Below are 27,864 nucleotides of genomic sequence, written 5' to 3' on the forward strand. Positions count from 1 at the left end.
GTAGATGCCAATACCATTAACTAAGGCAGGGAACACAGAGGGAGGAATAAGGTGCTAGGTTTGGAGGGCCAGTTGGATTGGTGGTTGAAATGAATTTTTGGCTTTCTAAACAGAAGTCAATATTAGGATGTAGATTTGGGAGCCATGTGTCTATGTGTCTACTATGTATAGAAGGTTCTTAAATTTTGAGGGAATGATACCATCCAGGAGAAGGTACAGACTGAGAAAATAAGAGATCAGAGATCAAAGTCTTAGAGGGCATGGTTACACTTAAATAGTGGATAGAGGAATGAGGAGCCAGCAGAAGTTTTTGTCAAATAATCAGAGAGTACCAGGAAAGAGGAACTCAGGAGGCCAGGCAGGGAAGGCCATGAGTAACAGTGAGGAGGAAGAGGCCAGAAAAGCCACTGGCCTTGACAGTGTAGGTCTAGAAGTCTGCATCTGAAACCTGTGGGCCAGTGCTTCAGAGGTCAGCAATTTTCAGACTTGGGAAAGGTAAAACAGCATGGATACCATAGATCACATGCATATTCATAAGTCTGCAGTGAGAAGCAGGAGCAGTCACACTACTCAGGATAAATAAAAACTGTAAATTGACTTAGATCAGTTCTAGTCAGGTTTTGCTGTCAAAGAGGCTAAGCAAAAAAAATAAAAAATAAACCTTTTTGGTCTTTAGAACATTTTGCTATTCAGAACCATGGATGAGGTCTCATGGATCCATGGGTGCAGGAGATTAGTGAAATGGAAGGCCATCTACAGTGGATGGAGAAGACGCAGTTAAGAAACCAGGAAGCAGAGGCAGAGTTCTTAGTTGAGAGCAAGAAAGGGATTGTTTGAAGGGGAAGTGTTAAGGAACTGGTTATTAATTTTAGGATTTTGGAACTCTTGAGTTGTTTTATGGGTGGAGGGGGAAGAATTCATAGATAAATGAAAATATGGATTAATAGAGAAAAATATAAGATAATAGAAATGATAGAAAGTGAAAGGTCCCAGAGGAGACACAAGGGAAGGTAACACCAGAGCACGAGTGAAGCTCTGAAAGTGGCCTCTGCGAGGCAGGAGACCTGCTGCCTCTCAGACTGTGCCTCCGGGTCCAAGGTTGGAATAAAGGAAGTGGCAGGCTGGACATGAAGGAGGTGTGTGGTCTATGTGTGTTTCTTATCTATGAGAATATCTTTGTAGGCTGTTGCAAGGGTAAAGCTCACTGAAGATTTCTTAGTGCCCCATCTCCATCAGAGAGCAACACTTTCATTCTCCCATCTATTCTGGCAGGACCCTCTTGGTGTTCATTCACATTTGTCCATATTAGACACTTCCATTCACAGTTGTCTTCTGGTAGCTGAATTTTTCTTTGAAGAGATGCCCTTTATTCAAAAGGGTAGTTAATATATATATATAACTGGTAAGTTAATTTGTTCATTAATATAAATGATAAATTGGCTAATACAAATGGGTCTAAAATATAATAATAGTAAATATTTTAATAAGGAAATCAAAACTGCCTTCTCAGTTAAATTGTCATGATTTGCATTCATAAGTTTCCCCCAGCATGGAAGATTTAGGTTTTTAGAATCATGCTCTTATTCAATTTAATACACAACAGAATGCCACATAGGGGAAAAAAAAAAAGTTGCATTTCTTGGAGCTGCCATTGACCAAATAAGAGAATGATTCACATCCCTTTCCTGTGAATATTTCTAGTTCTTTCCTTTCCACTGATTTCACCTGCTTTAGAACGTCTGGTATGGCAGTTATTAAATCATCACTTCATGGTTAAAACGTGCCAGTGGCAGCAGCAGGAATCCACATTATGCTTGTCTGAATTCCTCAGAAAACTAAGGCAGGCCGCAGGTAATGTGTTTACAGTATGGTGGATTTATTGGTAGCACATTTCTTCTCAGCTTTTCCCTTCCTTAATCCCACCTTCTCTCTGTGCAGTCTAGCACTGGAACCAATTAGGATGTTTATAAACTACAGGCTGCTTTGTATGGCCATGACCTTCTCAGAGCCACATCAAAGTGCCTTCTCCCTCACCCTACAGATAAACAGTTAGTTTGAATTATGGCTGGAAATTCTTCATGTTTTACTGCTTGAATCTTTCAAAAGACTACATAGCAGTGGTGAAATGTTCACCATTATGGTGGGTTTTCTCTCACTTTGTCCACCACTGATCTTTTTTGAAGTTAACCTTTTTAAAACAAACAAAAATCCACATTTCAAGTTCTCCTGGTTGTTATCTTTTAGCTCATAGAAGTTCTAATAGAGTTACATTTCTTTCCAATGGACCAAATTCCACAACTGTGATTTCACTGGTACTTACTCAGTGGCCTAGACTAAGAACAGATGTGACATTCACATTAAATGTAATCTCCAAAAGCCATAAAAGAAAATGAATGTCCATTTTATACGATCTTTTTTCTGCACGAATGGTAAAGTTGTGCTTGTCCACCTTGTGGTACAAAAGTTTTTTCTTCATCTTTCTCAGAGGGAGAATTCTAGCCTGAATCCTATTTTTTTCCCCTCCAGCACCATATAAGATGCAAGAAAGTTACACTGCATACCTAAGGGTATTTATGAATTTAGTGTGGTAGGAAAACTTTTCAGTGAGTGAGTAGGATTGACAAGGACTTCCTTGTAGGGAAACTGAGTCAAAGAAATACATGATATTACTCCTGAAAGGAGATTTGCCATAGAAATTTGGTATTAACAATAGGCAAGTCAACCTGATATTTTCCCCAGTGAGCAATAAGGCATCACTTCCCAGCCTACCATTTTATTTTTCCAAAGTAGAACTGGACACAGGTATTAAAAATGTACCACAAATCAGAACTGAATATGAGTAGGCTTGTAGTGTAGCATACATTTGTCTCCCTTGTTTTCCTGCCAGGAGGCCCTAATACTTATACTAGAAGCCACATCACTAAGAATGACAAAAATGGCAAAATTTATCTAACATTTCCTACTTGACAAGCACTCTCATCAACTTTACACGTGGTGTCTTCTAATGAGTGGCTGATTCCTTTTGCTCTATTTTTCTCCCTATAACTATTATGCCTTTTAGAATAAAATTTTGTTCTCTTTTTAGATCCTCAAGAGTTTTGCTTTTCTTGCCGTTTCCCCCAATTTTCAGCCCGTTTCTTTAAAATAATGTTTCCTATTTCTGTTGGTGGAATTTTAGCAGGAATATCACATGGCAGCTAACCACTTGAGACAAAAGCTGACTTCTTATTTTGAAGATAACTTAGGGAGATAACCTTCTTATGTTTATTAAATTAGTTTTTTCTTCCCTTTTTTCCCCCTCAGGGGAATCTTCAAAATGAACCATGACCAACTTTGTTTTACTGCCACTAGAACCTTCCCTAATACACTGACATTTTTCCATTTTGGAAAGACAGTCCTTTTCTTGCCTTAGTGTTTTAGCCATTGTGAAAATATCTTTACTTCATTCATGCTTCCCAGGGTTTTATGTCTGTGGGTTGAGTTTCACTCCAGGTATGGCATTTAGAATGCACAGTGTTTTATAATCTTTTTCTTTCAGTTGCAAGAGATGTGCTCCTTCCCCATAAGCCAGACCCCGAAGTCTCTCAGAGTGAACCTGGTAAATGAACTGTTTTATTCTCTCAGTTAGGAAGTGTATTTTTCAAAAGATATTCTTGAGGCAAATATATTTTTGCAATGAGGGTGATATGCAGAAGAAGCTCAGAGAAAATTTTAGATAGAAAATGTGTATTTCTTTAGAGGAAGATTTAATCATGCAATCTGCTTGACATATTTCCCCCATGAGGGAATAGGGTATAATTAGTTTATTTTCCCTGAAAGTGTTTTTATTTAATAGGAAATCATGCTAAAGCTATAAGATATAATTATTAACTGAGTCAACCATGTTCACATTTTTTCAGGGTGTAAATATAGCTACATCCAAATGTGGGTGTAGTTTTAAATTAAAAATATGGGTGCCTACCCAAATTTTCCTCATAGTGACAGCAAATGAAAACTTTAAAGTTTTAGCTAAACTAAGTTCCCTGGGTGTCATCTGATATATAGAATTTTCTTATATTTATTCTGATTCTCTAAGAGAATGTTTAAATGTTCAGATGGGTGCATTGTAGAGACACAGAAACTAGGTTTACTCCCCCAGGTAGTAATTCTCATAAATATATTTCTTTGGTTTGCTTTTGGCCTAGTTCTGCAACCTGTTACCTTTAGAATCCATCTGCCAGAGACAACTCTAGGTAATGGTTTTTCCATTTGACTCACTCTAATTTTTTTCCTGGCTGCCATCAAGATTGCAGGTCTCTCTCAAACAATCACACTGAAACATCCTCCCTTCTCAGTCCTCTTCATTGTTTCATTCTCATTATTTTTTACCCTTTTCAGAATAGAAAGGCAGTGGTTTCACTGTTTTAAAGGTTTGCTCTGAAGACCAACTTAAGAACGCTCATTACCACGTTCATCCTCACCTACCTCATTTATCTGTGTTCAAAATGATCCCACCTTACTCATGTCCATATAATTAACATTTCTGCTGGTTTAATGGTTCTCAGCCGTGGCCTTAACAACACACTAACATGCTGTGGAAGGCTCTGGCAAGTACTTATTATATATCTCAAAATACTAAAATTTGCCACTGGTTTATTTTTAAAAATAGATTTGAATGGACTCCAGATGGTTGCTACTGTGATGATATCGTCTCCTCTGGGTGATCCTGTGTGCTCTCTTGGAGGGGAGAGATGCAGCTGAGGGACCTAGAACCATGTCTAAACCATACCCATCTTAACCAGGCATGGTCATGGACTGTGTCAAACACTGAATGTTGTTTATTATCTATCCTGGTGTGGGAAAAAACAGTTGAGAACCATTATTCTGATACTCCACAGGTTCCATGCACACTTAACTTTCTTTTCCATGACCCACTTAATGTTTTCCTTTTTGTATTTCAAGTAACAGAATCTCATGTAATATTATTTTGGCTGGTTGCTGGCTTTTGAATCTAAAGATTGACAGCCTTGGTACTTACTTGTCTTTTCAGCTCCTTTAGAGACACGAGGCAGCCCTTTGATTCCTATGATTTCACCAAGTACTAGTCAAGAGGAACTACAAACCACTCTTGGTAAATTTTGCTTTGATATTCAGCCCAATGAGGACTTAACATTTTAGGAATTGCCCTTAAAGTAGCCATACATATGTTGTGTTCGTGGTATTCCAAACAATAGAGGATCTCTTTTTATCACTGTAAAACATATCCATTTCACTTGATTCTTTTACATTAACTGTGTATTTGTCCTTCTAATATTTATGCTGATTTCCAATACAAGATGAGAATGTTTTAAAACATCTTAACAAAACTTCAGTTACTTTTTTGGAAAAAGAATCTTCCCGATATATGTATAATTATGGCTGGTTTGCATTGTTGTATGGCGGAAACCAACACAACCTTGTAAAGCGATTTCCCTCCAATTAAAGAATAAATTAAAAAAAAAAACTTCCCAGTGTATATCAATGCTATACTTTCTTGTTGCTTTTTCCATATTTGAAGCTGCATTTGGGAAGAAAAATTTTATTTTTTAAATCTGAATATCTTATAGTGTTAAGTGCAATGCTAAGCAATGGGAATGCCAAAATACAACTGCTTTAAAGGTAAGTCCTTACCTTGGAGAGATCGCCATCTAATACAAAGACAGGATTTAGCAATAATTGTGCTTCCTCTGGAGAAGGCAATGGCACCCCACTCCAGTACTCTTGCCTGGAAAATCCCATGGATGGAGGAGCCTGGTAGGCTGCAGTCCATGGGGTCGCTAGGAGTCGGACATGACTGAGTGACTTCACTTTCACTTTTCACTTTCATGCATTGGAGAAGGAAATGGCAACCCACTCCAGTGTTCTTGCCTGGAGAATCCCAGGGACGGGGGAGCCTGGTGGGCTGCTGTCTATGGGGCTGCACAGAGACAGACACGACTGAAGTGATTTAGCAGCAGTGCTTCCTCTGTGCTACCCAGTGTTCTACACGTATTTTTAAATTTAAGACACATTACAAGTTTGTGGTGTAGATTCTATTGTCCCATTTTACAGATTAGAAAACTGAGGCATTGAAAGATTTAAAAAATCTGGCCAAGCTGTAGAGCTAACATCAGAGCCAAACTGGAACCCACATTCTCAGTTGTCAGAGCTCCTGGAATTCACTCTCATATTATCCATTACAATGAGATCATAGAGAAATGAGCAGCACACTGAACAAGCAAACTACCTGGGGTAATCAGGGAAGGCTTCACAGAGGAAGTGGCATGTATGCTAGGTCTTCCAGTTGGAATGAGAGTTAAAGGTATGAAGGGCTCTTCAGGTTAAAGAATGATGGGGAAGAGGCACATACAGAGAATGGTAGCCAGACTCATCTGAGGAACATGTGGGTGGCCATGAAGACACACAGGTGGATGGATGAGTCAGGAAGACTGGTTGGGATGAGCTGGCCACGCTCTCCAGGAGTTCAGCATCAATGTCTTCACCCTCATTTGCCTGTGACTTGGCTGAATGTAAACAGGAAAGCAAGAATTCCCAGCTTGTGTCTGTTGGCTCCTCTGCCCTGTCCACACCACATCCCACGTGGTTATGTTTAAATCAGTGGCTTTACTTTCCTCCCTTCATCCCTTTTCAGGTCAACCCATTCTTTGTGTGTGAAATAAAGTTATTGATCCCATTTTAAAAGGAATCCTTTTTGAAGGAAAATACTTAAAACTGAATGAGCAAATATATCTTAATTACCAAATATTTATCTATTACAGCATAGGCCCTCAAAGTCAGCTTTACCCATGAGAGGAAGTCAAAAGTACTTATCAAGAACCACTGCTGAATAAGTTAATTATCTAAGTTCCACTTCTGGTTTTTTTGCCTTTTTTTTTTTTTTTTAACTATATCTTAGTTTATTGGGCCAACTATCACAATTATCTATGAGCAGAATCTAGATTATAAAACAGGCAGAAAATATGATGACAGCATATTTATTTTCACCAAATATTTCCTTGGATCCAGTATGTGGCAAAGTGAATAGTATAATTTGCTCTGTCAGTATGATATTGTAATTATTTCAAGTTAATATAGGAGTGTTTATTTTGTTAGGAGTAATGTGTCTGTATGTCAATAAACTTTGATTTTCATGTGAGATAAATAGAATATTTATTCTTATGTGGTGTAAATGCACATTATTTTCTATGATCTATTTTTTCCAGCTCACCTAAATAACTTGTGAAGGTCGTGAAATAGAAGGAAACATGAAGGCAATGATACATAAGACAGGAAGCATATCCAAGAGTATAGTCATGCCCAATATCATTAAACAGTGATCCTGAACTAAAAGCTTTCAGAGATCCTTATAATAATCATTAATATAATAGTTTAAGGAGACAGTAAATATAATAAATCAGAGTTATTAAAATGTACCAGTAACTTTAAAATAAGATGATCACTAGGCATAGTTATAAATACAACTTACCCTTATATCATTGCATGGGGGAAAAAAAGAGTGTGGGGTTTTTTCTTGTTTTATTTTTTTTTTTTTTTACTTGTTCATTAATGATATTTATTTAAAGCCATTTATCTTACTGTGTTTTTCCCCAGCAGCAACAGACCAGTCTACCCAAGAACTCTTCACAACAAAGGTTCCACAAACAACTGAATTGGCAAAGACAACTCAGGGTAAAGCTATTTCCCTACCTCTGGATAGTGGCTTTTCCTTCTTTGTTTAAGCAGGAAGAAAATTTTCCTTTAAGAAACAGAATTTTCATCACAGTGAGTTAGTTTAAATTTTTTTCACTTCATAGCTCAGAACATCAGCCAAGTAGTAATATTAAATGATTACCAGTTAAATGTAGGAAAGACAGTCTCTTTAGTTAGAGCTTTGCTTTTGAATGCTAATGTTCTTTGCAGCTGATGATAATGACTAAGAATGTAAGCTCCTATTTTTTTCCCTTGCCTTACCTTCTTTCGCCTCATTTTCCAGAGCTGATCAATAACAATCTGTTACCTTCCTTCTTCTCCTCTTACTTTCTTTACCTCTTTTCCTCTTTGTCCTATCTCCAAAACTTGATGAACTCATTGATGTTGCAGCCTGAGAAAGGGAACTAGTAACAAGAAAATCATTTTTTTTTTTTTTAAATCTTCCAATTTTATTTTATTTTTAAACTTTACATAATTGTATTAGTTTTGCCAAATATCAAAATGAATCCGCCACAGGTATACATGTGTTCCCCATCCCGAACCCTCCTCCCTCCTCCCTCCCCATACCATCCCTCTGGGCCGTCCCAGTGCACCAGCCCCAAGCATCCAGCATCATGCATCGAACCTGGACTGGCAACTCGTTTCCTACATGATATTTTACATGTTTCATTGCCATTCTCCCAAATCTTCCCACCCTCTCCCTCTCCCACAGAGTCCATAAGACTGTTCTATACATCAGTGTCTCTTTTGTTGTCTCGTACACCGGGTTATTGTTACCATCTTTCTAAATTCCATATATATGCGTTAGAATACTGTATTTATGTTTTTCCTTCTGGCTTACTTCACTCTGTATAATAGGCTCCAGTTTCATCCACCTCATTAGAACTGATTCAAAAGTATTCTTTTTAATGGCTGAGTAATACTCCATTGTGTATATGTACCACAGCTTTCTTATCCATTCATCTGCTGATGGACATCTAGGTTGCTTCCATGTCTTGGCTATTATAAACAGTGCTGCGATGAACATTGGGGTACACGTGTCTCTTTCCCTTCTGGTTTCCCCAGTGTGTATGCCCAGCAGTGGGGTTGCTGGATCATAAGGCAGTTCTATTTCCAGTTTTTTAAGGAATCTCCACACTGTTCTCCATAGTGGCTGTACTAGTTTGCATTCCCACCAACAGTGTAAGAGGGTTCCCTTTTCTCCACACCCTCTCCAGCATTTATTATTTGTAGACTTTTGGATCACAGCCATTCTGACTGGCGTGAAATGGTACCTCATAGTGGTTTTGATTTGCATTTCTCTGATAATGAGTGATGTTGAGCATCTTTTCATGTGTTTGTTAGCCATCTGTATGTCTTTTTTGGAGAAATGTCTATTTAGTTCTTTGGCCCATTTTTTGATTGGGTCGTTTATTTTTCTTGAGTTGAGCTGTAGGAGTTGCTTGTATATTTTTGAGATTAGTTGTTTGTCCGTTGCTTCATTTGCTATTATTTTCTCCCATTCTGAAGGCTGTCTTTTCACCTTGCTAATAGTTTCCTTTGATGTGCAGAAGCTTTTAAGGTTAATTAGGTCCCATTTGTGTATTTTTGCTTTTATTTCCAATATTCTGGGAGGTGGGTCATAGAGGATCCTGCTGTGATGTATGTCGGAGAGTGTTTTGCCTATGTTCTCCTCTAGGAGTTTTATAGTTTCTGGTCTTACGTTTAGATCTTTAATCCATTTTGAGTTTATTTTTGTGAATGGTGTTAGAAAGTGGTCCAGTTTCATTCTTTTACAAGTGGTTGACCAGATTTCCCAGCACCACTTGTTAAAGAGATTGTCTTTAATCCATTGTATATTCTTGCCTCCTTTGTCGAAGATAAGGTGTCCATATGTGCGTGGATTTATCTCTGGGCTTTCTATTTTATTCCATTGATCAATATTTCTGTCTTTGTGCCAGTACCATACTGTCTTGATAACTGTGGCTTTGTAGTAGAGCCTGAAGTCAGGTAGGTTGATTCCTCCAGTTCCATTCTTCTTTCTCAAGATCGCTTTGGCTATTCGAGGTTTTTTGTATTTCCATACAAATTGTGAAATTATTTGTTCTAGCTCTGTGAAGAATATTGTTGGTAGCTTGATAGGGATTGCGTTGAATCTATAAACTGCTTTGGGTAGTTTACTCATTTTCACTATATTGATTCTTCCAATCCATGAACATGGTATATTTCTCCATCTATTAGTGTCCTCTTTGATTTCTTTCACCAGTGTTTTATAGTTTTCTATATATAGGTATTTAGTTTCTTTAGGTAGATATATTCCTAAGTATTTTATTCTTTCTGTTGCAATGGTGAATGGAATTGTTTCCTTAATTTCTCTTTCTGTTTTCTCATTATTAGTGTATAGGAATGCAAGGGATTTCTGTGTGTTGATTTTATATCCTGCAACTTTACTGTAGTCATTGATTATTTCTAGTAATTTTCTGGTGGACTCTTTAGGGTTTTCTATGTACAGGATCATGTCATCTGCAAATAGTGAGAGTTTTACTTCTTCTTTTCCAATTTGGATTCCTTTTATTTCTTTTTCTGCTCTGATTGCTGTGGCCAAAACTTCCAAAACTATGTTGAATAATAATGGTGAAAGTGGGCACCCTTGTCTTGTTCCTGACTTTAGAGGAAATGCTTTCAATTTTTCACCATTGAGGATAATGTTTGCAGTGGGTTTGTCATATATAGCTTTTATTATGTTGAGGTATGTTCCTTCTATTCCTGCTTTCTGGAGAGTTTTTATCATAAATGGATGTTGAATTTTGTCAAAGGCTTTCTCTGCATCTATTGAGATAATCATATAGTTTTTATTTTTCAATTTGTTAATGTGGTGTATTACATTGATTGATTTGCGGATATTGAAGAATCCTTGCATCCCTGGGATAAAGCCCACTTGATCATGGTGTATGATCTTTTTAATGTGTTGTTGGATTCTGATTGCTAGAATTTTGTTAAGGATTTTTGCATCTATGTTCATCAGTGATATTGGCCTGTAGTTTTCTTTTTTTGTGGGATCTTTGTCAGGTTTTGGTATTAGGGTGATGGTGGCCTCATAGAATGAGTTTGGAAGTTTACCTTCCTCTGCAATTTTCCGGAAGAGTTTGAGCAGGATAGGTGTTAGCTCTTCTTTAAATTTTTGGTAGAATTCAGCTGTGAAGCCGTCTGGACCGGGGCTTTTGTTTGCTGGAAGATTTTTGATTACAGTTTCAATTTCCATGCTTGTGATGGGTCTGTTAAGATTTTCTATTTCTTCCTGGTCCAGTTTTGGAAAGTTGTACTTTTCTAAGAATTTGTCCATTTCTTCCACGTTGTCCATTTTATTGGCATATAATTGTTGATAGTAGTCTCTTATGATCCTTTGTATTTCTGTGTTGTCTGTTGTGATCTCTCCATTTTCGTTTCTAATTTTGTTGATTTGATTTTTCTCCCTTTGTTTCTTGATGAGTCTGGCTAATGGTTTGTCAATTTTATTTATCCTTTCAAAGAACCAGCTTTTGGTTTTGTTGATTTTTGCTATGGTCTCTTTTGTTTCTTTTGCATTTATTTCTGCTCTAATTTTTAAGATTTCTTTCCTTCTACTAACCCTGGGGTTCTTCATTTCTTCCTTTTCTAGTTGCTTTAGATGTAGAGTTAGGTTATTTATTTGACTTTTTTCTTGTTTCTTGAGGTGTGCCTGTATTGCTATGAACTTTCCCCTTAGGACTGCTTTTACCGTGTCCCACAGGTTTTGGGTTGTTGTGTTTTCATTTTCATTCGTTTCTATGCAAATTTTGATTTCTTTTTTGATTTCTTCTGTGATTTGTTGGTTATTCAGCAGCGTGTTGTTCAGCCTCCATATGTTGGAATTTTTAATAGTTTTTCTCCTGTAATTGAGATCTAATCTTACTGCATTGTGGTCAGAAAAAATGCTTGGAATGATTTCTATCTTTTTGAATTTACCAAGGCTAGCTTTATGGCCCAGGATGTGATCTATCCTGGAGAAGGTTCCATGTGCGCTTGAGAAAAAGGTGAAATTCATTGTTTTGGGATGAAATGTCCTATAGATATCAATTAGGTCTAACTGGTCTATTGTATCGTTTAAAGTTTGTGTTTCCTTGTTAATTTTCTGTTTAGTTGATCTATCCATAGGTGTAAGTGGGGTATTAAAGTCTCCCACTATTATTGTGTTATTGTTAATTTCTCCTTTCATACTTGTTAGCATTTGTCTTACGTACTGTGGTGCTCCCGTGTTGGGTGCATATATATTTATAATTGTTATATCTTCTTCTTGGATTGATCCTTTGATCATTATGTAGTGACCTTCTTTGTCTCTTTTCACAGCCTTTGTTTTAAAGTCTATTTTATCTGATATGAGTATTGCTACTCCTGCTTTCTTTTGGTCCCTATTTGCATGGAAAATCTTTTTCCAGCCCTTCACTTTCAGTCTGTATGTGTCCCCTGTTTTGAGGTGGGTCTCTTGTAGACAACATATGTAGGGGTCTTGTTTTTGTATCCATTCAGCCAGTCTTTGTCTTTTGGTTGGGGCATTCAACCCATTTACATTTAAGGTAATTACTGATAAGTATGTTCCCGTTGCCATTTACTTTATTGTTTTGGTTTCGAGTTTATACACCGTTTTTGTGTTTCCTGTCTAGAGAATATCCTTTAGTATTTGTTGGAGAGCTGGTTTGGTGGTGCAGAATTCTCTCAGCTTTTGCTTGTCTGAAAAGCTTTTGATTTCTCCTTCATACTTGAATGAGATCCTTGCTGGGTACAATAATCTGGGCTGTAGGTTATTTTCTTTCATCATTTTAAGTATGTCTTGCCATTCCCTCCTGGCTTGAAGAGTTTCTATTGAAAGATCAGCTGTTATCCTTATGGGAATTCCCTTGTGTGTTATTTGTTGTTTTTCCCTTGCTGCTTTTAATATTTGTTCTTTGTGTTTGATCTTTGTTAATTTGATTAATATGTGTCTTGGGGTGTTTCTCCTTGGGTTTATCCTGTTTGGTACTCTCTGGGTTTCTTGGACTTGGGTGATTATTTCCTTCCCCATTTTAGGGAAGTTTTCCACTATTATCTCCTCAAGTATTTTCTCATGGTCTTTCTTTTTGTCTTCTTCTTCTGGAACCCCTATGATTCGAATGTTGTAGCGTTTAATATTGTCCTGGAGGTCTCTGAGATTGTCCTCATTTCTTTTAATTCGTTTTTCTTTTATCCTCTCTGATTCATTTATTTCTACCATTCTATCTTCTAATTCACTAATCCTGTCTTCTGCCTCTGTTATTCTACTATTTGTTGCCTCCAGAGTGTTTTTAATTTCACTTATTGCATTATTCATTATATATTGACTCTTTTTTATTTCTTCTAGGTCCTTGTTAAACCTTTCTTGCATCTTCTCAATCCTTGTCTCCAGGCTATTTATCTGTGATTCCATTTTAGTTTCAAGATTTTGGATCAATTTCACTATCATTATTCAGAATTCTTTATCTGGTAGATTCCCTATCTCTTCCTCTTTTGTTTGGTTTGGTGGGCATTTATCCTGTTCCTTTATCTGCTGAGTATTCCTCTGTCTCTTCATCTTGTTTAAATTGCTGAGTTTGGGGTGTCCTTTCTGTATTCTGGCAGTTTGTGGAGTTCTCTTTATTGTGGCGTTTCCTCACTGTGTGTGGATTTGTACAGGTGGCTTGTCAAGGTTTCCTGGTTAGGGAAGCTTGTGTCGGTGTTCTGGTGGGTGGAGCTGTATTTCTTCTCTCTGGAGTGCAATGAAATGTCCAGTAATGAGTTATGAGATGTCTATAGTTTTGGGGTGACTTTGGGCAGCCTGTATCTTGAAGCTCAGGGCTGTGTTCCTTTGTTGCTGGAGAATTTGCTTGGTATGTCTTGCCCTGGAACTTATTGGCCCTTGTGTGGTGCTTGGTTTCAGTGTCGGTATGGAGGCATTTGATGAGCTCCTGTGAATGAATGTTCCTTGGAGTCAGGAGTTCCCTGGAGTCAGGGTTTGGACTTAAGTCTCCTGCTTCCGATTATCGGTCTTATTTTTACAGTAGTTTCAAAACTTCTCCTTCTATACAGCACCATTGATAAAACATCTACATTAAAGATGATAAGTTTCTCTACAGTGAGGGTCACTCAGAGAGGTTCACAGGGTTACATGGAGAAGAGAAGAGGGAGGAGGGAGTTAGAGGTGACCCAAATGAGATGAGGTGAATCAATAGTGGAGAGAGTGGGCTAGCCAGTAGTCACTTCCTTATGTGCACTCCACAACTGGACCACTCAGAGATGTTCACGGGGTTATACAGAGAAGAGAAGAAGGAGGAAGGTAACAGAGGTGGCCAGAAGGATAAAAGGGGGGAATGAAAAGGAGGGAGACAGATCCAGCCAGTAATCAGTTCCCTAAGTGTTCTCCACCGTCTGGAACACACAGAAATTCACAGAGTTGGGTAGAGTAGAGAGGGGTTAGGGAGGAGACACAGGCGACCTGGTGGAGAAAAAGGAGGGTCCAAAGGGAGAGAGAGCAGTCAAGCCAGTAATCTCACTCCCTAGTGAAAAATGGGTCCTGAAGATTGGGTCCTTAAAGGTACAAAATTGGTAACAAATACATAAAAGCAAAAATTAAAAATCTAGAGTAGAGTTTGGAATTTCAAAAATACGATGTTAAAGAAAAGAAGAAGGAAAAGAAAGAGAGAAAGAACGAACAAACAAAAACAAACAAGGTCGCGAAAATTATAAAGAAAGTACAGGTACAAAATTGATAACTAATACCAGAAAGCGAAAATTAAAAATCTAGAGTAGAGTTTGGAATTTCAAAAATACGATGTTAAAGAAAAGAAGAAGGAAAAGAAAGAGAGAAAAAACGAACAAACAAAAACAAACAAGGTCGCGAAAATTATAAAGTAAGTACAGGTACAAAATTGATAACTAATACCAGAAAGCATAAATTAAAAATCTAGAGTAGAGTTTGGAATTTCAAAAATACAATGTTAAAAAAAAAAAAGAAGAAGAAAAATAAAGAGAGAAAACAAACAAACAAATACGAACAATGTCACAAAAATTATAAAGAAAATACAGGTACAAAATTGATATCAAATACCAAAAAGCATAAATTAAAAATCTAGAGTAAAGTTTGGAATTTCAGATATACAATGTTATATAAAAGAAGAAGAGAAAGAAACAGAGAAGAAGAAAAAAAAAAAAGTCACAGAAATTATATAAAAAAAAACTATAGGTACAAAATTGATAACATATACCAAAAAGCGAAAATTAAAAATCTAGAGTAGAGTTTGGAATTTCAAAAATACAATGTTAAAGAAAAGAAGAAAAAAACAAAAACAAACAAAAAAAACAAGGTCAAAAAATTATAAAATATATATATATGAAGTTTGCTGAAGAAGAAAAAAATAGGGTCTTTTTTTTTTTTTTTCAAAGTAATAGGTTATAAAAGTGAAAATTAAAGGCACAATAGAGGACTTAAAATATATTTTTTTTTTTTATTTAAAAAAAAAAAGAAAGAATGATCGTAAAAATAATAAAAATATATCTAGGACTTTTTTGTTGTTTTTTTTTTTTGTGGGTGTTGTGGGTTCAGTTCATTTTTGGCTAGTTCCTTGGTCAGATTTATATTTCTCAAGATCTATAGGCCCCTTCCTATGTAGTCCGTAGTAACCACAGGGTTTTGATCTATTGCCTGTAGCTTCCAAGGCGTTTCCCTCTGTTATATCTTCTTCTGTTTGCTAGTCTCTTCAGTATCTGGTTTCCGCCCTGACTCAAAGGGCACGGTGGAGGACACTTTTTTTTTTTTTTTAGACTTACTTGTTCAGTCGCGCTGTGGGGAGGGAGGGAGGGATGCTGCAAACAAATAACACTGGCGTGGGCTCGCAGTGCCTCAGCCACCCTGGGTCTGCCCCCGCTCACAGCGCGTGTAGCCTCCCTGTCCACACTGCTCGGACTCTAGGTTGTTCCGCCGGGAACAATCCGAGGCTGGCCCTGGGCTGCATGCACCTCCCAGGTCCAAGCCGCTCAGGTTCAGGCACTCGGGTAGTCCTCAGAGGCGCAGACTCAGTTGGGCCTGCGTTTTGTGCTCTTCCCAGGTCCGAGCGCCAATTTGCTTTTCCCAGGCGAGCGCCAATGCTGCGACTTATCGCCTCCCCGCCACTCAGTTATCTGGATGTAAAACCGGCGCACCTTCTCAGGCAGATGTTGACCGTCCAGACCCCCAAGAAGTTTTAGTTAGCAAAGAAGCCTGCTTACAATTTTATAGATAATGTCTCTCTGGGGCTGCGATTGCCCCCTTCTGGCTCTGGCTGCCTGTCACCGGAGGGGGAAGGTCTGCAGCCGGCTATCTCTGTTCAGTCCTTTGTTCTGTGCGCGGGCCTGGCGGTCTTAGGTTAGGGCTGGCTTTTCGCGTGGTAGGTATCCCACAGTCTGGTTTGCTAGCCCAAATTATTTCGCTCAGATAGCGCTCAGGGTATTCAGGCCAGATTCTTACTCTCAGCGATGCAGCCCACGCCGCGCCTCCCTGCCCAGCCCCGGTTTGCTAATGGCGGATGCAGGCGTCTGCGCTGCTTCTCTGCTGGGGGAGTTACCGTAGGGCTCGCAATCTGCGAGTTTTAAATTGTTTATTTATTTTTTTCTCCCTGTTATGTTGCCCTCTGTGCTTCCAAAGCTCGGCACAGATTCGGCAGTGAGAAGGTTTCCTGATGTTTGGAAACTTCTCTCTTTTTAAGATTCCCTTCCCGGGATGGAACTCCGTCCCTCCCTCTTTTGTCTCTTTTTTTTGTTTTTAATATTTTTTCCTACCTCCTTTCGAAGAGTTGGGTTGCTTTTCTGGGTGCCTGATGTCCTCTGCCGGCATTCAGAAGTTGTTTTGTGGAATTTACTCGACGTTTAAATGCTCTTTTGATGAATTTGTGGGGGAGAAAGTGTTCTCCCCGTCCTACTCCTCCGCCATCTTGGCTCCTCCTCCAAGAAAATCATTTTTAAATATGAATTAATATTAAAACATCCAGGAAGGTTTGCTCTGGGGTTTCCTTATATTATTTCTTCTTTCTGCTTTTTGGGAAGTCAACTCGCCTACACAAAGCTTTTTCTCACATCCTCATGCTCTCAGACACCTTTCCTTTTTATATACTTCTTTCTTACTTGGATTGTAACCAGTTGCAGATTTCCAGGATTTTCATGTTGTTTTTTTTTTCTTTTCTTTTTTTTTCCCCTTAATAGCCCTCTTTTGCCCATTTCTACCTCTAGCATGTGGAAGGAAGCCCCCCAAAATGAGAGCAAATAAATTTTAAAGAGCTGCAAGACAAATTTATTTTACTCAATTGTCAGTTATACTGGAGGGAGGGATTGGGAGAAGAAATATAGCAATAAGAGGAAATGACAATAAAAGAAATCTACCTTTAAGGGATATATTTTAGAATAAGTAGAGAAGTACTTATTCTAAATGAACATGACTGAGAATACTCACTATGGTATAGGGCAGTTCTTGTAAATTTTCTAAGTCTTTTGAATTTGTTTCATTTTTATAATGGCTTAAATGTTAATTTTATTATTTACTTTATTACCTTTCTGTTTATTAACTTTTATTTATTTAAAAAATATGCACAGAAGTAAGGAGCCTAGTGTAACAGCAGTCTTCCCACACCCTCATTATCAGTTTCAGAGGTTAACAGCAGATGTTCAATCCTATTGCATCCATACCCCATCCTGATCTTTATATGTTTGTAACATTGCAATGGCACCCCACTCCAGTACTCTTGCCTGGAAAATCCCATGGACGGAGCAGCCTGGTGGGCTGCAGTCCATGGGGTCGCTAGGAGTCGGACACGACTGAGCGACTTCACTTTCACTTTTCACTTTCATGCATTGGAGAAGGAAATGGCAACCCACTCCAGTGTTCTTGCCTGGAGAATCCCAGGGATGGGGGAGCCTGGTGGGCTGCCATCTATGGGGTCACACAGAGTCGGACACGACTGAAGCGACTTGGCAGCAGCAGTAGCAGCAAACCTCTTTAATGTCTGGCTTAATAGAAGATATCTGGATTCTCATAATCAAACACATTGACGTTTTTACAGCAAGATATGTATTGACAATAAGCGGGATAAATATTCTTCAGGTTGTATTGCCAAATGAGAAAAAGATTTCAGCTTTTAGAGCCTTGTAAATTTCAAAATTGAAAATAAAAGATAATAGGCGTGTTCTTTTCTTGTTTTTGCTTCCTCTTACTTTAATGGGAATATCAATATTTTTATCCAATTCCTTCTAGAACTTGGCTTTATAGATGAATTTCACAGTTGATTGGATGTGTATTCAAGATCTGATACCATTCTATGAATTATCTTAACATATTTATATAACGTACTACATTTTAATCATTTTCTTATGTTCTGAGGATCCTTAACTTAACCTATGTGGCCCTGGGATCCACACTTTTCTAGACTTGTGCCAAGGCCCTTTAAAGGGGGCTCACCAGGAATGCATTTCCAACATGACCCAGGCCAGTAACCCTGCTTGGGGGTAGAGGGTAAGCTTTAGTAACAGCACCCTCCTGTGTGTCCTGGATCACCCTTCGACCCAACCCTCATAGGCGTGTGCCTGAGCATTGTGGACGAGGAAGTTGATCCATTGCATTGTTTTTAGCATGTTGTGTTTCTAACAGTAGGCATTAGATGCACAAGACAACACACAGCAACTTGAGACATGCTGTGAGAATGAAATTGTTCCTCTTGATCTTCACACTTCACCCATTCGTGTCCCTTGTGGCTTTTTGGTCTCCGGGCCCTCAGCAGTAAGGCCCCAGTGCTCCAAAGAAACTTAATGCCTAAAACCTACAGCATGAATGTGCTAGTAGGGTCTCCAGCACCATCCCTCTCTGCCATTCCTGCTTCTTTGTCAGCTGAGACAATTGCCTGCAGCTCTATTTGAAACCCTGACATATTCAAGCTTCTCTCCGTTGCTCCTCTTATCTCAACCCATGGTAGAAATCCATTGGCCAGAGGCATCCTGGGGACTTTTTTTTTTTTTTTAAATCCTTAATTTGGCTGTACTGGGTCTTAGTTGCGGCATGTGGGATCTAGTTCCTGGACCAGGGATAGAACCCAGGCCCCCTGCTCTGGGATCATGAAATCCTAGCCACTGGACCACCAGGGAAGTCCCTCTGGGGGCATTTTGATTATTTATTTCAGCCCCTGATCTTTATACCACCCAGAGAAATTTGTACCCTTCTTTTCCTCCCCCAACACTGGGAAAAACAAAGGTCCTTAAAGGTATTTCTCCTATAATCCCTGTTTGTCTATTTTTTATGTTATCTTTGTCAGTATTTTTAGTATTCTTTTTAAACGATTTTATAAAACTCTTTAGATATGAAGCTATCTTTTAAAATTAGTTTTATCAGTCACCAAAAGCTATGTCGAGATGATATTTACAATATTACATCCTCACAATGTGTCTTTGTCTTTTATTTTTTAGTTTAAAATTGAAACCCTCAAGCAGTTTTCTCAAGGCCCTGTATTATCTAGTGATGAGATATGTAATTCACAGCCTAAACCTGTTATATTTCAACTCCTTTATGAAAAGTTCTTTCAAAATATAAATAAAGGCTACAGAAAAAGAAAAAAAGAAATTCTGATCCTGTGGCTTAGAAATAATGAATGAATGTAGTACTGATTATTTCTGTGTTCTAGTCAAAGTTTCTTTTCTAAAGTTTTAAAATTTATATATATTCTAGAATGATACTAATAGAGCCATGATTCTTTATATTTCTTAAAGCAAAGACAATCTAACATTGAAGAAATTAACAAGAGAGCTGAAGTATATTCAACTGACAGGGAACCCTACCATTCTCAAAGAAAATTGAAGAAAAACATTTGCAAGTCATCACCACATACTTTAGGGTGTGTGAGAACTGATTTTTTAAAATAACATCAGTTCCTCTGTTCACTCTTGTTATTACATGTTGAAAGTCCCATGTTAAACCTACAGAGAATTTCAGAACATGTCTGCTATTTTTGGCCTGAAGTTTGGCAAAAGTCTGCTCATCAGTCTTCACATTGGAAGTTTATAAATGAGCTACATTATAATATGTTTTGCAGGTGTATTTTTTTTTAATGTGGTAGGCAAGGCATTTGCTGATTTATGGTTACATAAATACCCACTCAAGATGTGAACAAAATCACTGAAACTGTAATCTACTTACAAAGTTTGCACAAAAATTTTTTCCAGTCTTAGCTAAAGCATTACCAAGAAAGTTGGTGGCAGGAGGCAATGTGGTGTGTTGAGGCGGGCAGAGGAGGGAAGATGAGGATAGACACATTCCAGGATGGATGCACACTTTAAAAGCTTATAGAGGAGCTTCCCTGGTGGTTCAGTGCTTAAGATTCCACCCTTCCACTGCAGGGAACTAGTGTTCAATCCCTGGTTGAAGAACTAAGATCCTGCATGCTATGTGGCCAAATATATAAAGAAAGAAGAAAGAAAGAAAATCACCCATTTACAGAGTACTGGTTTGTGTCAGAAATGGAAATGGCATCACTGACTCGATGGACGTGAGTCTGAGTGAACCCCGGGAGTTGGTGATGGACAGGGAGGCCTGGCGTGCTGCGATTCATGGGGTTGCAAAGAGTCGGACACAACTGAGCGACTGGACTGACTGACTGACCATCATTAATGGTTCTCACTGTGTCAGGCCCTGGAAACAAGAGCAGAAAGTAACAAGGTGGCATGTTGGTTCCTGGGAATTATGAGTATTTGATCTTTCTCACCCTCCCTTGATGAACAGGACCCAGAGGTCATTTACATTCATCCCTAAAGCTTTACTGGAAAAGGAAGTAGCAACCCACTGCAGTCTTCTTGCCTGGATAATTCCTTAGACAGAGGAGCCTGGCAGGCTGTAGTCTCAGTTCAGTTACTCAGTTGTGTCCAATTCTTTGTGACCCCATGCATTGTAGCACAGCAGGCTTCCCTGTCCATCACCAGCTCCTGGAGCTTACTCAAACTCATGTCCATCGAGTCAGTGATGCCATCCAACCATCTCATCCTCTAGTCCCTTCTCCTCCCACATCAATCTTTCCCAGCATCAGGGTCTTTTCCAGTGAGTCACTTCTTCACATCAGGTGGCCAAGTATTGGAGTTTCAGCTTCAGCATCAGTCCTTCCAATGAATATTCACGACTGATTTCCTTTTGGATAGACTGGTTGGATCCCCTTGCTGTCCAAGGGACTCTCAAGAGACTTCAACACCTCAGTTCAAAAGCATCCTTTGGCACTCAGCTTTCTTTATAGTCCAACTCTCACATCCACACATGACTACTGGAAAAACTATAGCTTTGACTAGATGGATATTTGTTGGCAAAGTAATATCTCTGCTTTTTAATATGCTATCTAGGTTGGTCATAGTTTTCCTTCCAAGGAGCAAGCATCTTTTAATTTCATGGCTGCAGTCACCATCTGCAGTGATTTTGGAGCCACCAAAAATAAAGTCTGTCACTGTTTCCTTTGATTTCCCATCTATTTGCCATGAAGTGATGAGACCAGATGCCATGATTTTAGTATTCTGAATGTTGAGTTTTAAGCCAACTTTTTCATTCTCCTCTATCACTTTCATCAAGAAGCTCTTTAGTTCTTTCTTCACTTTCTGCCATAAGGGTAGTGTCATCTGCATATCTGAGATTATTGATATTTCTCCCAGCAATCTTGATTCTAGATTGTGCTTCATCTAGCCCGGAATTTCTCATTATGTACTCTGCATGTAAGTTAAATAAGCAGGGTGACAATATACAGCCTTGACGAACTTCTTTCCTGATTTGGACCCCGTGTTGTTCCATGTCCAGTTCTAACTGTTGCTTCTTGACCTGCATACAGATTTCTCAGGAGGCAGGTAAGGTGGTCTGATATTCCCATCTCTTTCAGAATTTTCCACAGTTTATTGTGATCCACACAGTCAAAGGCTTTGGTGTAGCATATAAAACAGAAGTACATGTTTTTCTGGAACTGTCTTGCTTTTTTGATGATCCAACGGATATTGGCAATTTGATCTCTGGTTCCTCTGCCTTTTCTAAATCCAGCTTGTAAATCTGGAAGTTCACAGTTCACGTACTGTTGAAGCCTGACTTGGAGGATTTTGAGTATTACTTTGCTAGTGTGTGAGATGAGTGCAATTGTGAAGTAGTTTGAGCATTCTTTGGCATTGCCTTCCTTTGGGATTGGAATGAAAACTCACCTTTTCCAGTCCTGTGGCCACTGCTGAGTTTTCCAAATTTGCTGGCATATTGAGTGCAGCACTTTCACACCATCCTCTTTTAGGATTCGAAATAGCTCAACTGAAATTCCATCACCTCCTCTAGCTTTGTTCATAGTGATGCTTCCTAAGGTCCACTTGACTCCACATTCCAGGATGTCTGGCTCTAGGTGAGTAATCACACCATTGTGGTTATCTTGGTCATGAAGATCTTTTTTATATAGTTCTTCTGTGTATTCTTGCCACCTCTTCTTAATATCTTCTGCTTCTGTTAGGTCCATAACACTTCTGTCCTTTATTGTGCCCATCTTTCCATGAAATGTTCCCTTGATATCTCTAATTTTCTTGATGAGATCTCTAGTCTTTCCCATTCTACTGTTTTCCTCTATTTCTTTGCATTGATCACTGAGGAAGGCTTTCTTATCGCTCCTTGCTATTCTTTGAAACTCTGCATTCAAATGGGTATATCTTTCCTTTTCTCCTTTGCTTTTCGCTTCTCTTCTTTTCACAGCTATTTGTAAGGCCTCCTCGACAACCATTTTGCCTTTCTGCATTTCTTTATCTTGGGGATGGTTTTGATCACTGCCTCCTATACAATGTCATGAACCTCCATCCACAGTTCTTCAGGCACTCTATCAGATCTAATCCCTAAAATCTATTTCTCACTTCCACTGTATAATCATAAGGGGTTGGATTTAGGTCATACCAGAATGATCTAGTGGTTTTCCCTACTTTCTTAAATTTAAGTCTGTATTTCGCAGTAAGGAGTTCATGATCTGAGCCTCATTCAGTTCCTTTTCTTGTTTTTGCTGACTGTATAGAGTTTCTCCATCTTTGGCTGCAAATATAATCAGTCTGATTTCAGTTTTGACCATCTATGTCCATGTGCAGAGTTTTCCCTTGTGTTGTTGGAAGAGGGTGTTTGCTAAGACCAGTGCGTTCTCTTGGCAGAACTCTATTAGCCTTTGCCCTGCTTCATTCTGTACTCCAAGGCCAAATTTTCCTGTTACTCCAGCTATTTCTTGACTTCCTACTTATGCATTACAGTTCCCTATAATGAAAAGGACATCTTTTTTTGGTTTTAAGTCTAGCAGGTCTTCTAGGTCTTCATAGGACCGTTCAACTTCAGCTTCTTCAACATTACTGGTTGGGGCATAGACTTGGATTACTATGATACTGAATGGTTTGCCTTGGAAATGAACAGAGATCATTATTTCGTTTTTTGAGATTGCATCCAAGTACTACATTTCAGACTTTTGGTCTAACTCTCAGACTAGGATGGCTACTCCATTTCTTCTAAGGGATTTCTTGCCCACATTACTAGATATAATGATAATCTCAGTTAAATTCACTCATTCCATTCCATTTTAGTTTGCTGATTCCTAAAATTTTGATGTTCACACTTGTCATCTCCTGTTTGACCACTTTCAATTTGCCTTGATTCACGGACCTAACATGAATTTAGGTCCTATGCAATATTGTTCTTTATAGCATCAGACTTGACTTCCATCACCAGTCACATCCACAACTGGGTGGTGTTGTTGCTTTGGGTCCATCTCTTCATTCTTTCTGGAGTTATTTCTCCACTGATCTCCAATAGCATGTTGGGCACCTAACGACCTGTGGAGTTCATCTTTCAGTGTCTTGTCTTTTTGCCTCTCATACAGCCTATGGGGTCACAAAGAGTCAGACATGACTGAGTAACTAACACACAAAGCTTTAATGAATGGCACTAAGTGAGTATTTATTCAGTACAGGGTTCATGAGCTAAGACAATTTGATAGAGATCACATGTTTCTACTCTTTTCTTCTTACATACCTAAAATATTTTTCTTTTTTCCATTATGATTACTTATCTTCTTTAGCAAAGTGTTGCTCCATAATGACTCTCTGGTTGAGAAATATGAATAGATAGATGGATGGATTGATGGATAGATGGACAGATACATAGATGGATGGAGGGTTAGATGATTGACTTCTGTGTTTATCATATTAAGCAACCATGTGGTGAAATAAATGCCCTTGAAAACATAGACTAATTGGTGACTAATCCTTACCTTACTTTGACTATGTGCATCTTTAATTTCCAGTCATGCATATTTTCACTTGCTTTATTTTCCTTTAGTGGGCTTTCCTGGTGGTTCAGACAGTAAAGAATCTGCCTGCAATGCAGGAGACCCAGATTCCATCCCTGGGTCAGGAATACCCCCTGAAGAAGGAAATGGCCACCCACTCCAGTATTTGCCTGGAGAATCCCATGAATAGAGGAGCCTGACGGACTGTAGTCCATGGGGTCACAAAGAGTGGGACATGACTGAGCAACTAAACATGCATTTTCCTTTAGCATCAATGCTCTAATGCATACTTGCAGATTTAAAATGTTCTTTATGCTTCCATGCAAAGTGCGTAAGTTGTTGGTCTGTAGAGTACTGAAACTCCTTTGGTTATTAAATCTGAGTTTCCTCTGTTTCAGCACCACATAGATTATATACTACTACTATGAGGCCCAGAACACCTGAAAAACCACACATCAGACCTGGTAAGTTGTTCCTCTTTCTGATGATCTAAATAATCAACATACCTAGGAAGATATGCTTCCCTGGTTGTTGAGACAGGAAAGAGTCTGCCTACAATGTAGGAGACCCGGATTCGATCCCTGGGTTGGGAAGATCCGTTGGAGGAGGAAATGGCAACCTACTCCAGTAATTTTGCCTGGAAAATCCCATGGATGGAGGAACCTGTCAGGTTACAGTCCATGGGGTTGCAAAGAGTCAGATATGACTGAGTGACTAACACTTAACTGAAAAAAAGAAGATATAAAATGTATTGAGTTCCCTGGTGGTCCAGTGGTTAGGATTCCAAGCTTCCACTGCAAGGGGTGCAGACTTGATACCTGATTGGGGAACTAGGATCCTGCATGCTGTGCAGCATGACCAAAAAAAGAATGTACTGAAACAGCCAAATGACCAAATGAGGGCTATATATCCCGAAACTGAAATAAATTACATACAAAATTCTGATCCTTGTGGGTAAGTGGAGAGGTAATCATGAATCCATGGAAGCAACAAGACTTGACTGAAATTTTTTAAGGATAAGCAGATTCAGAGACTACTATGGAAATTTACCAATATAACATCATTTTGAAAATAGTATTTTTGCCTAAATCACACACACTCTCTCGCCCTCCTTCAGTTTTCCATGGCAATTATAGAGATAACATTACCAATAGCTTACTCCTTGGAAGGAAAGTTATAACAAACCTAGATAGCATATTCAAAAGCAGAGACATTACTTTGCCAACAAAGGTTCGTCTAGTCAAGGCTATGGTTTTTCCTGTGGTCATGTATGGATGTGAGAGTTGGACTGTGAAGAAGGCTGAGCGCTGAAGAATTGATGCTTTTGAACTGTGGTGTTGGAGAAGACTCTTGAGAGTCCCTGGACTTCAAGGAGATCCAACCAGTCCATTCTGAAGGAGATCAGCCCTGGGATTTCTTTGGAAGGAATGATGCTAAAGCTGAAACTCCAGTACTTTGGCCACCTCATGCGAAGAGTTGACTCATTGGAAAAGACTCTGATGCTGGGAGGGATTGGGGGCAGGAGGAGAAGGGGACGACAAAGAATGAGATGGCTGGATGGCATCACTGACTCGATGGACGTGAGTCTGAGTGAACTCCGGGAGCTGGTGATGGACAGGGAGGCCTGGCGTGCTGCAGTTCATGGGGTCGCAAAGAGTTGGACACGACTGAGTGACTGATCTGATCTGATCTGATGATGTATTTTGTTTCAAATGTTATCTTTTAAGGAAAGACGATCTCTTCCAGTATGAAAGGCTCTTGTTCTGCAAGAATACTTTTACCTGGGTTAGGAAGGTCTCCTGGAGAAGGGAAAGGCTACCCACTCCAGTATTCTGGCCTGGAGAATTCCATGGTCTGTAGTCCATGGGGTCGCAAAGAGTCAGACACGATGAGTGACTTTCACTTCATATAAAAACAAGCAAACACACATTTTACAGGTTGTATGCATCAAAAGTAAAATGATAGTTAAACTGGAAAAAAACTTTTCTTTTTTGGCCACTCTGCAGTCTTGCAGGATCTTAGTTTCCCAACCAGGGATGGAACCCAGGCCCCAGCAATGAAAGTGCTGAGACCTAACCACCGGACCGTCAGGGCGTTCCCAGAAAATGCTTTAAAATGACCAAAGTCATCAAAAGATCTAGGCTCTCCCTCACTGAACCTTGTTAGGGAAAGTTAACTTGGGGGTTAATTTGATCCATGTAAATCACTCCTAGTCTAACGTACAAGTTGGACCAGAGATTCTGATGTTTTCTGTCCTTTTTCTCCTCTGTGATTCTAAGAAGTTTTAAAGTTCTAAGTGTCAAAAATGGCTTATAAGCTACTATTCCTGATGAACATCTCTCGGAACATGGAAGAAATAGCAAATACATATATATCTTTTGGTTTATGGAGGAACTCACAGTTTTTTTAGTAATCCTGCAACTCTTAAAGGTAACAGGTGCAGAAATCTTTGTTAAAAAAAAAATACACCTCCATGTGACTTTGTATCATGATAACTGTTGAGAACTTCATGTGTCGTTGGTTATATTAAACCTTTCTACAAAATAAGGAAACAATAACAGTATGCCTAATGGTGAGTGGGTGCTTACCATGTGTCCTGTGAGGCCAGGCTTAGGAAGCTAAGGCTTAAGGAGGGCTAGGAGGTGGAGTCGAAGGCAAGCAGTCTGGCTCCAGAGCTCACTCTCTTAATTGCAACATACTTAAGTGCTTTTCCTTAAAAACTCTGCCAAATGGAGACTAAGACAGACAACTTCAATGTTTTGGTATTATTATGACTCTCAACAGAGCAGGAGAGAAATTTCAAAAGCTTTATCATATCATGTGTTTAATGAGACTTACACCAGCATTATGAGGAAGGATGTGTACCTAGAGACTCCTCCAAAAGGACCACCAACTTACGTGTTAGGAATTAAGGCCTTAACAATAATACACAAAATAAATGCACACCAAGTTTTGGGTTTTCACTGGGCATATGTAGTCCTGATCCTTCTTCAGTCCCAGTTTTGAGTGTGAAAGTAGTGAAAGTTTAGTCACTCAGTTGTGTCCCACTCTTTGCGACCACATGGACTGTAGTCACCATTTGCCTCTGTCCATAGAATTCTCCAGGCAAGAACACTGGAGTGGCTGCCATTTCCTTCTCCAGGGGTTCTTCCCAACCCAGGGATCAAACCAGGGTCTTCTGCATTGCAGGCAGATTCTTTACTGTCTGAGTCACTAGGGAAGCCCATTTTGAAATGTATCTACTGCTTATAAATGAAGCAAGCTATTTCCCACTTAGACCAGGTCACCTCAGAGTATATACTCAGGTCTCAAATTCAAGTCTATGATTTTCATACCAAAATTGTGATTTCTATATTGTGAACATTAGTTTTTGGTAAGTCATCATTTTTGTTGCCAGTTAAATGAGTTCCAGTTCTCTGGGAAGCTTTATTTTCCTTGACTGCAAATGTTCAACTAAAAAAAAAAAAAAAGTCTAAACTGTTTATTTCCCACTTTATTATAGTTCTGAATAAGACAACTACAAGACCTAGTAGACCCAGACCCAGTGGGACACCCAGAGGGAATGGACTAGGAGCAGGTAATGATCACAGATTTATTTCCTTTTGATCCTATCAAACTCTAAATGTTTTCATTCAGTTTTTTAAATTTTGTTAAATTCACATTTAAATTTCTTTTTTTACTAGTTTTGGAAGTTCGTATAACTAGTTTTGGAAGTTCACAGAACTGAAAATTATAAATCATTCCAAAATCAAAACTTCAGAAGTCTCTGTAAACATTAACAAATAGTTTTCTACTTTTCTCAGCCCAGTCCACTAAATCAACTACAATATATAGTCTTAATTCTTAAAAA

At 38.8% G+C, this 27,864-nt stretch overlaps 1 protein-coding gene across 50 annotated transcripts in view; it reads left to right on the top strand.

Annotated features, from left to right (window-relative positions):
- ABI3BP (ABI family member 3 binding protein) overlaps positions 1-27,864 on the top strand; it is a 300,988-nt gene that overhangs the window by 210,206 nt on the left and 62,918 nt on the right. For 28 of the 50 annotated variants that reach the window (XM_086409787.1, XM_086409340.1, XM_086409360.1 and 25 more), the window contains 6 exons: positions 3,539-3,598; positions 4,185-4,232; positions 5,030-5,110; positions 7,609-7,686; positions 24,413-24,478; positions 27,517-27,591. In XM_086409787.1, coding sequence (XP_086265913.1) covers positions 3,539-3,598; positions 4,185-4,232; positions 5,030-5,110; positions 7,609-7,686; positions 24,413-24,478; positions 27,517-27,591 — 408 coding nt within the window. The remainder of the gene's footprint in view (positions 1-3,538; positions 3,599-4,184; positions 4,233-5,029; positions 5,111-7,608; positions 7,687-24,412; positions 24,479-27,516; positions 27,592-27,864) is intronic. The other 22 variants (XM_086409351.1, XM_086409369.1, XM_086409734.1 and 19 more) reach the window with 9 other exon arrangements.

This window comes from Bos grunniens, chromosome 1 (genome assembly GCF_055505025.1).
Source record: "Bos grunniens cultivar Pamir isolate PY7600 chromosome 1, Bosgru_T2T1.0, whole genome shotgun sequence".
NCBI lineage: Eukaryota > Metazoa > Chordata > Mammalia > Artiodactyla > Bovidae > Bos > Bos grunniens.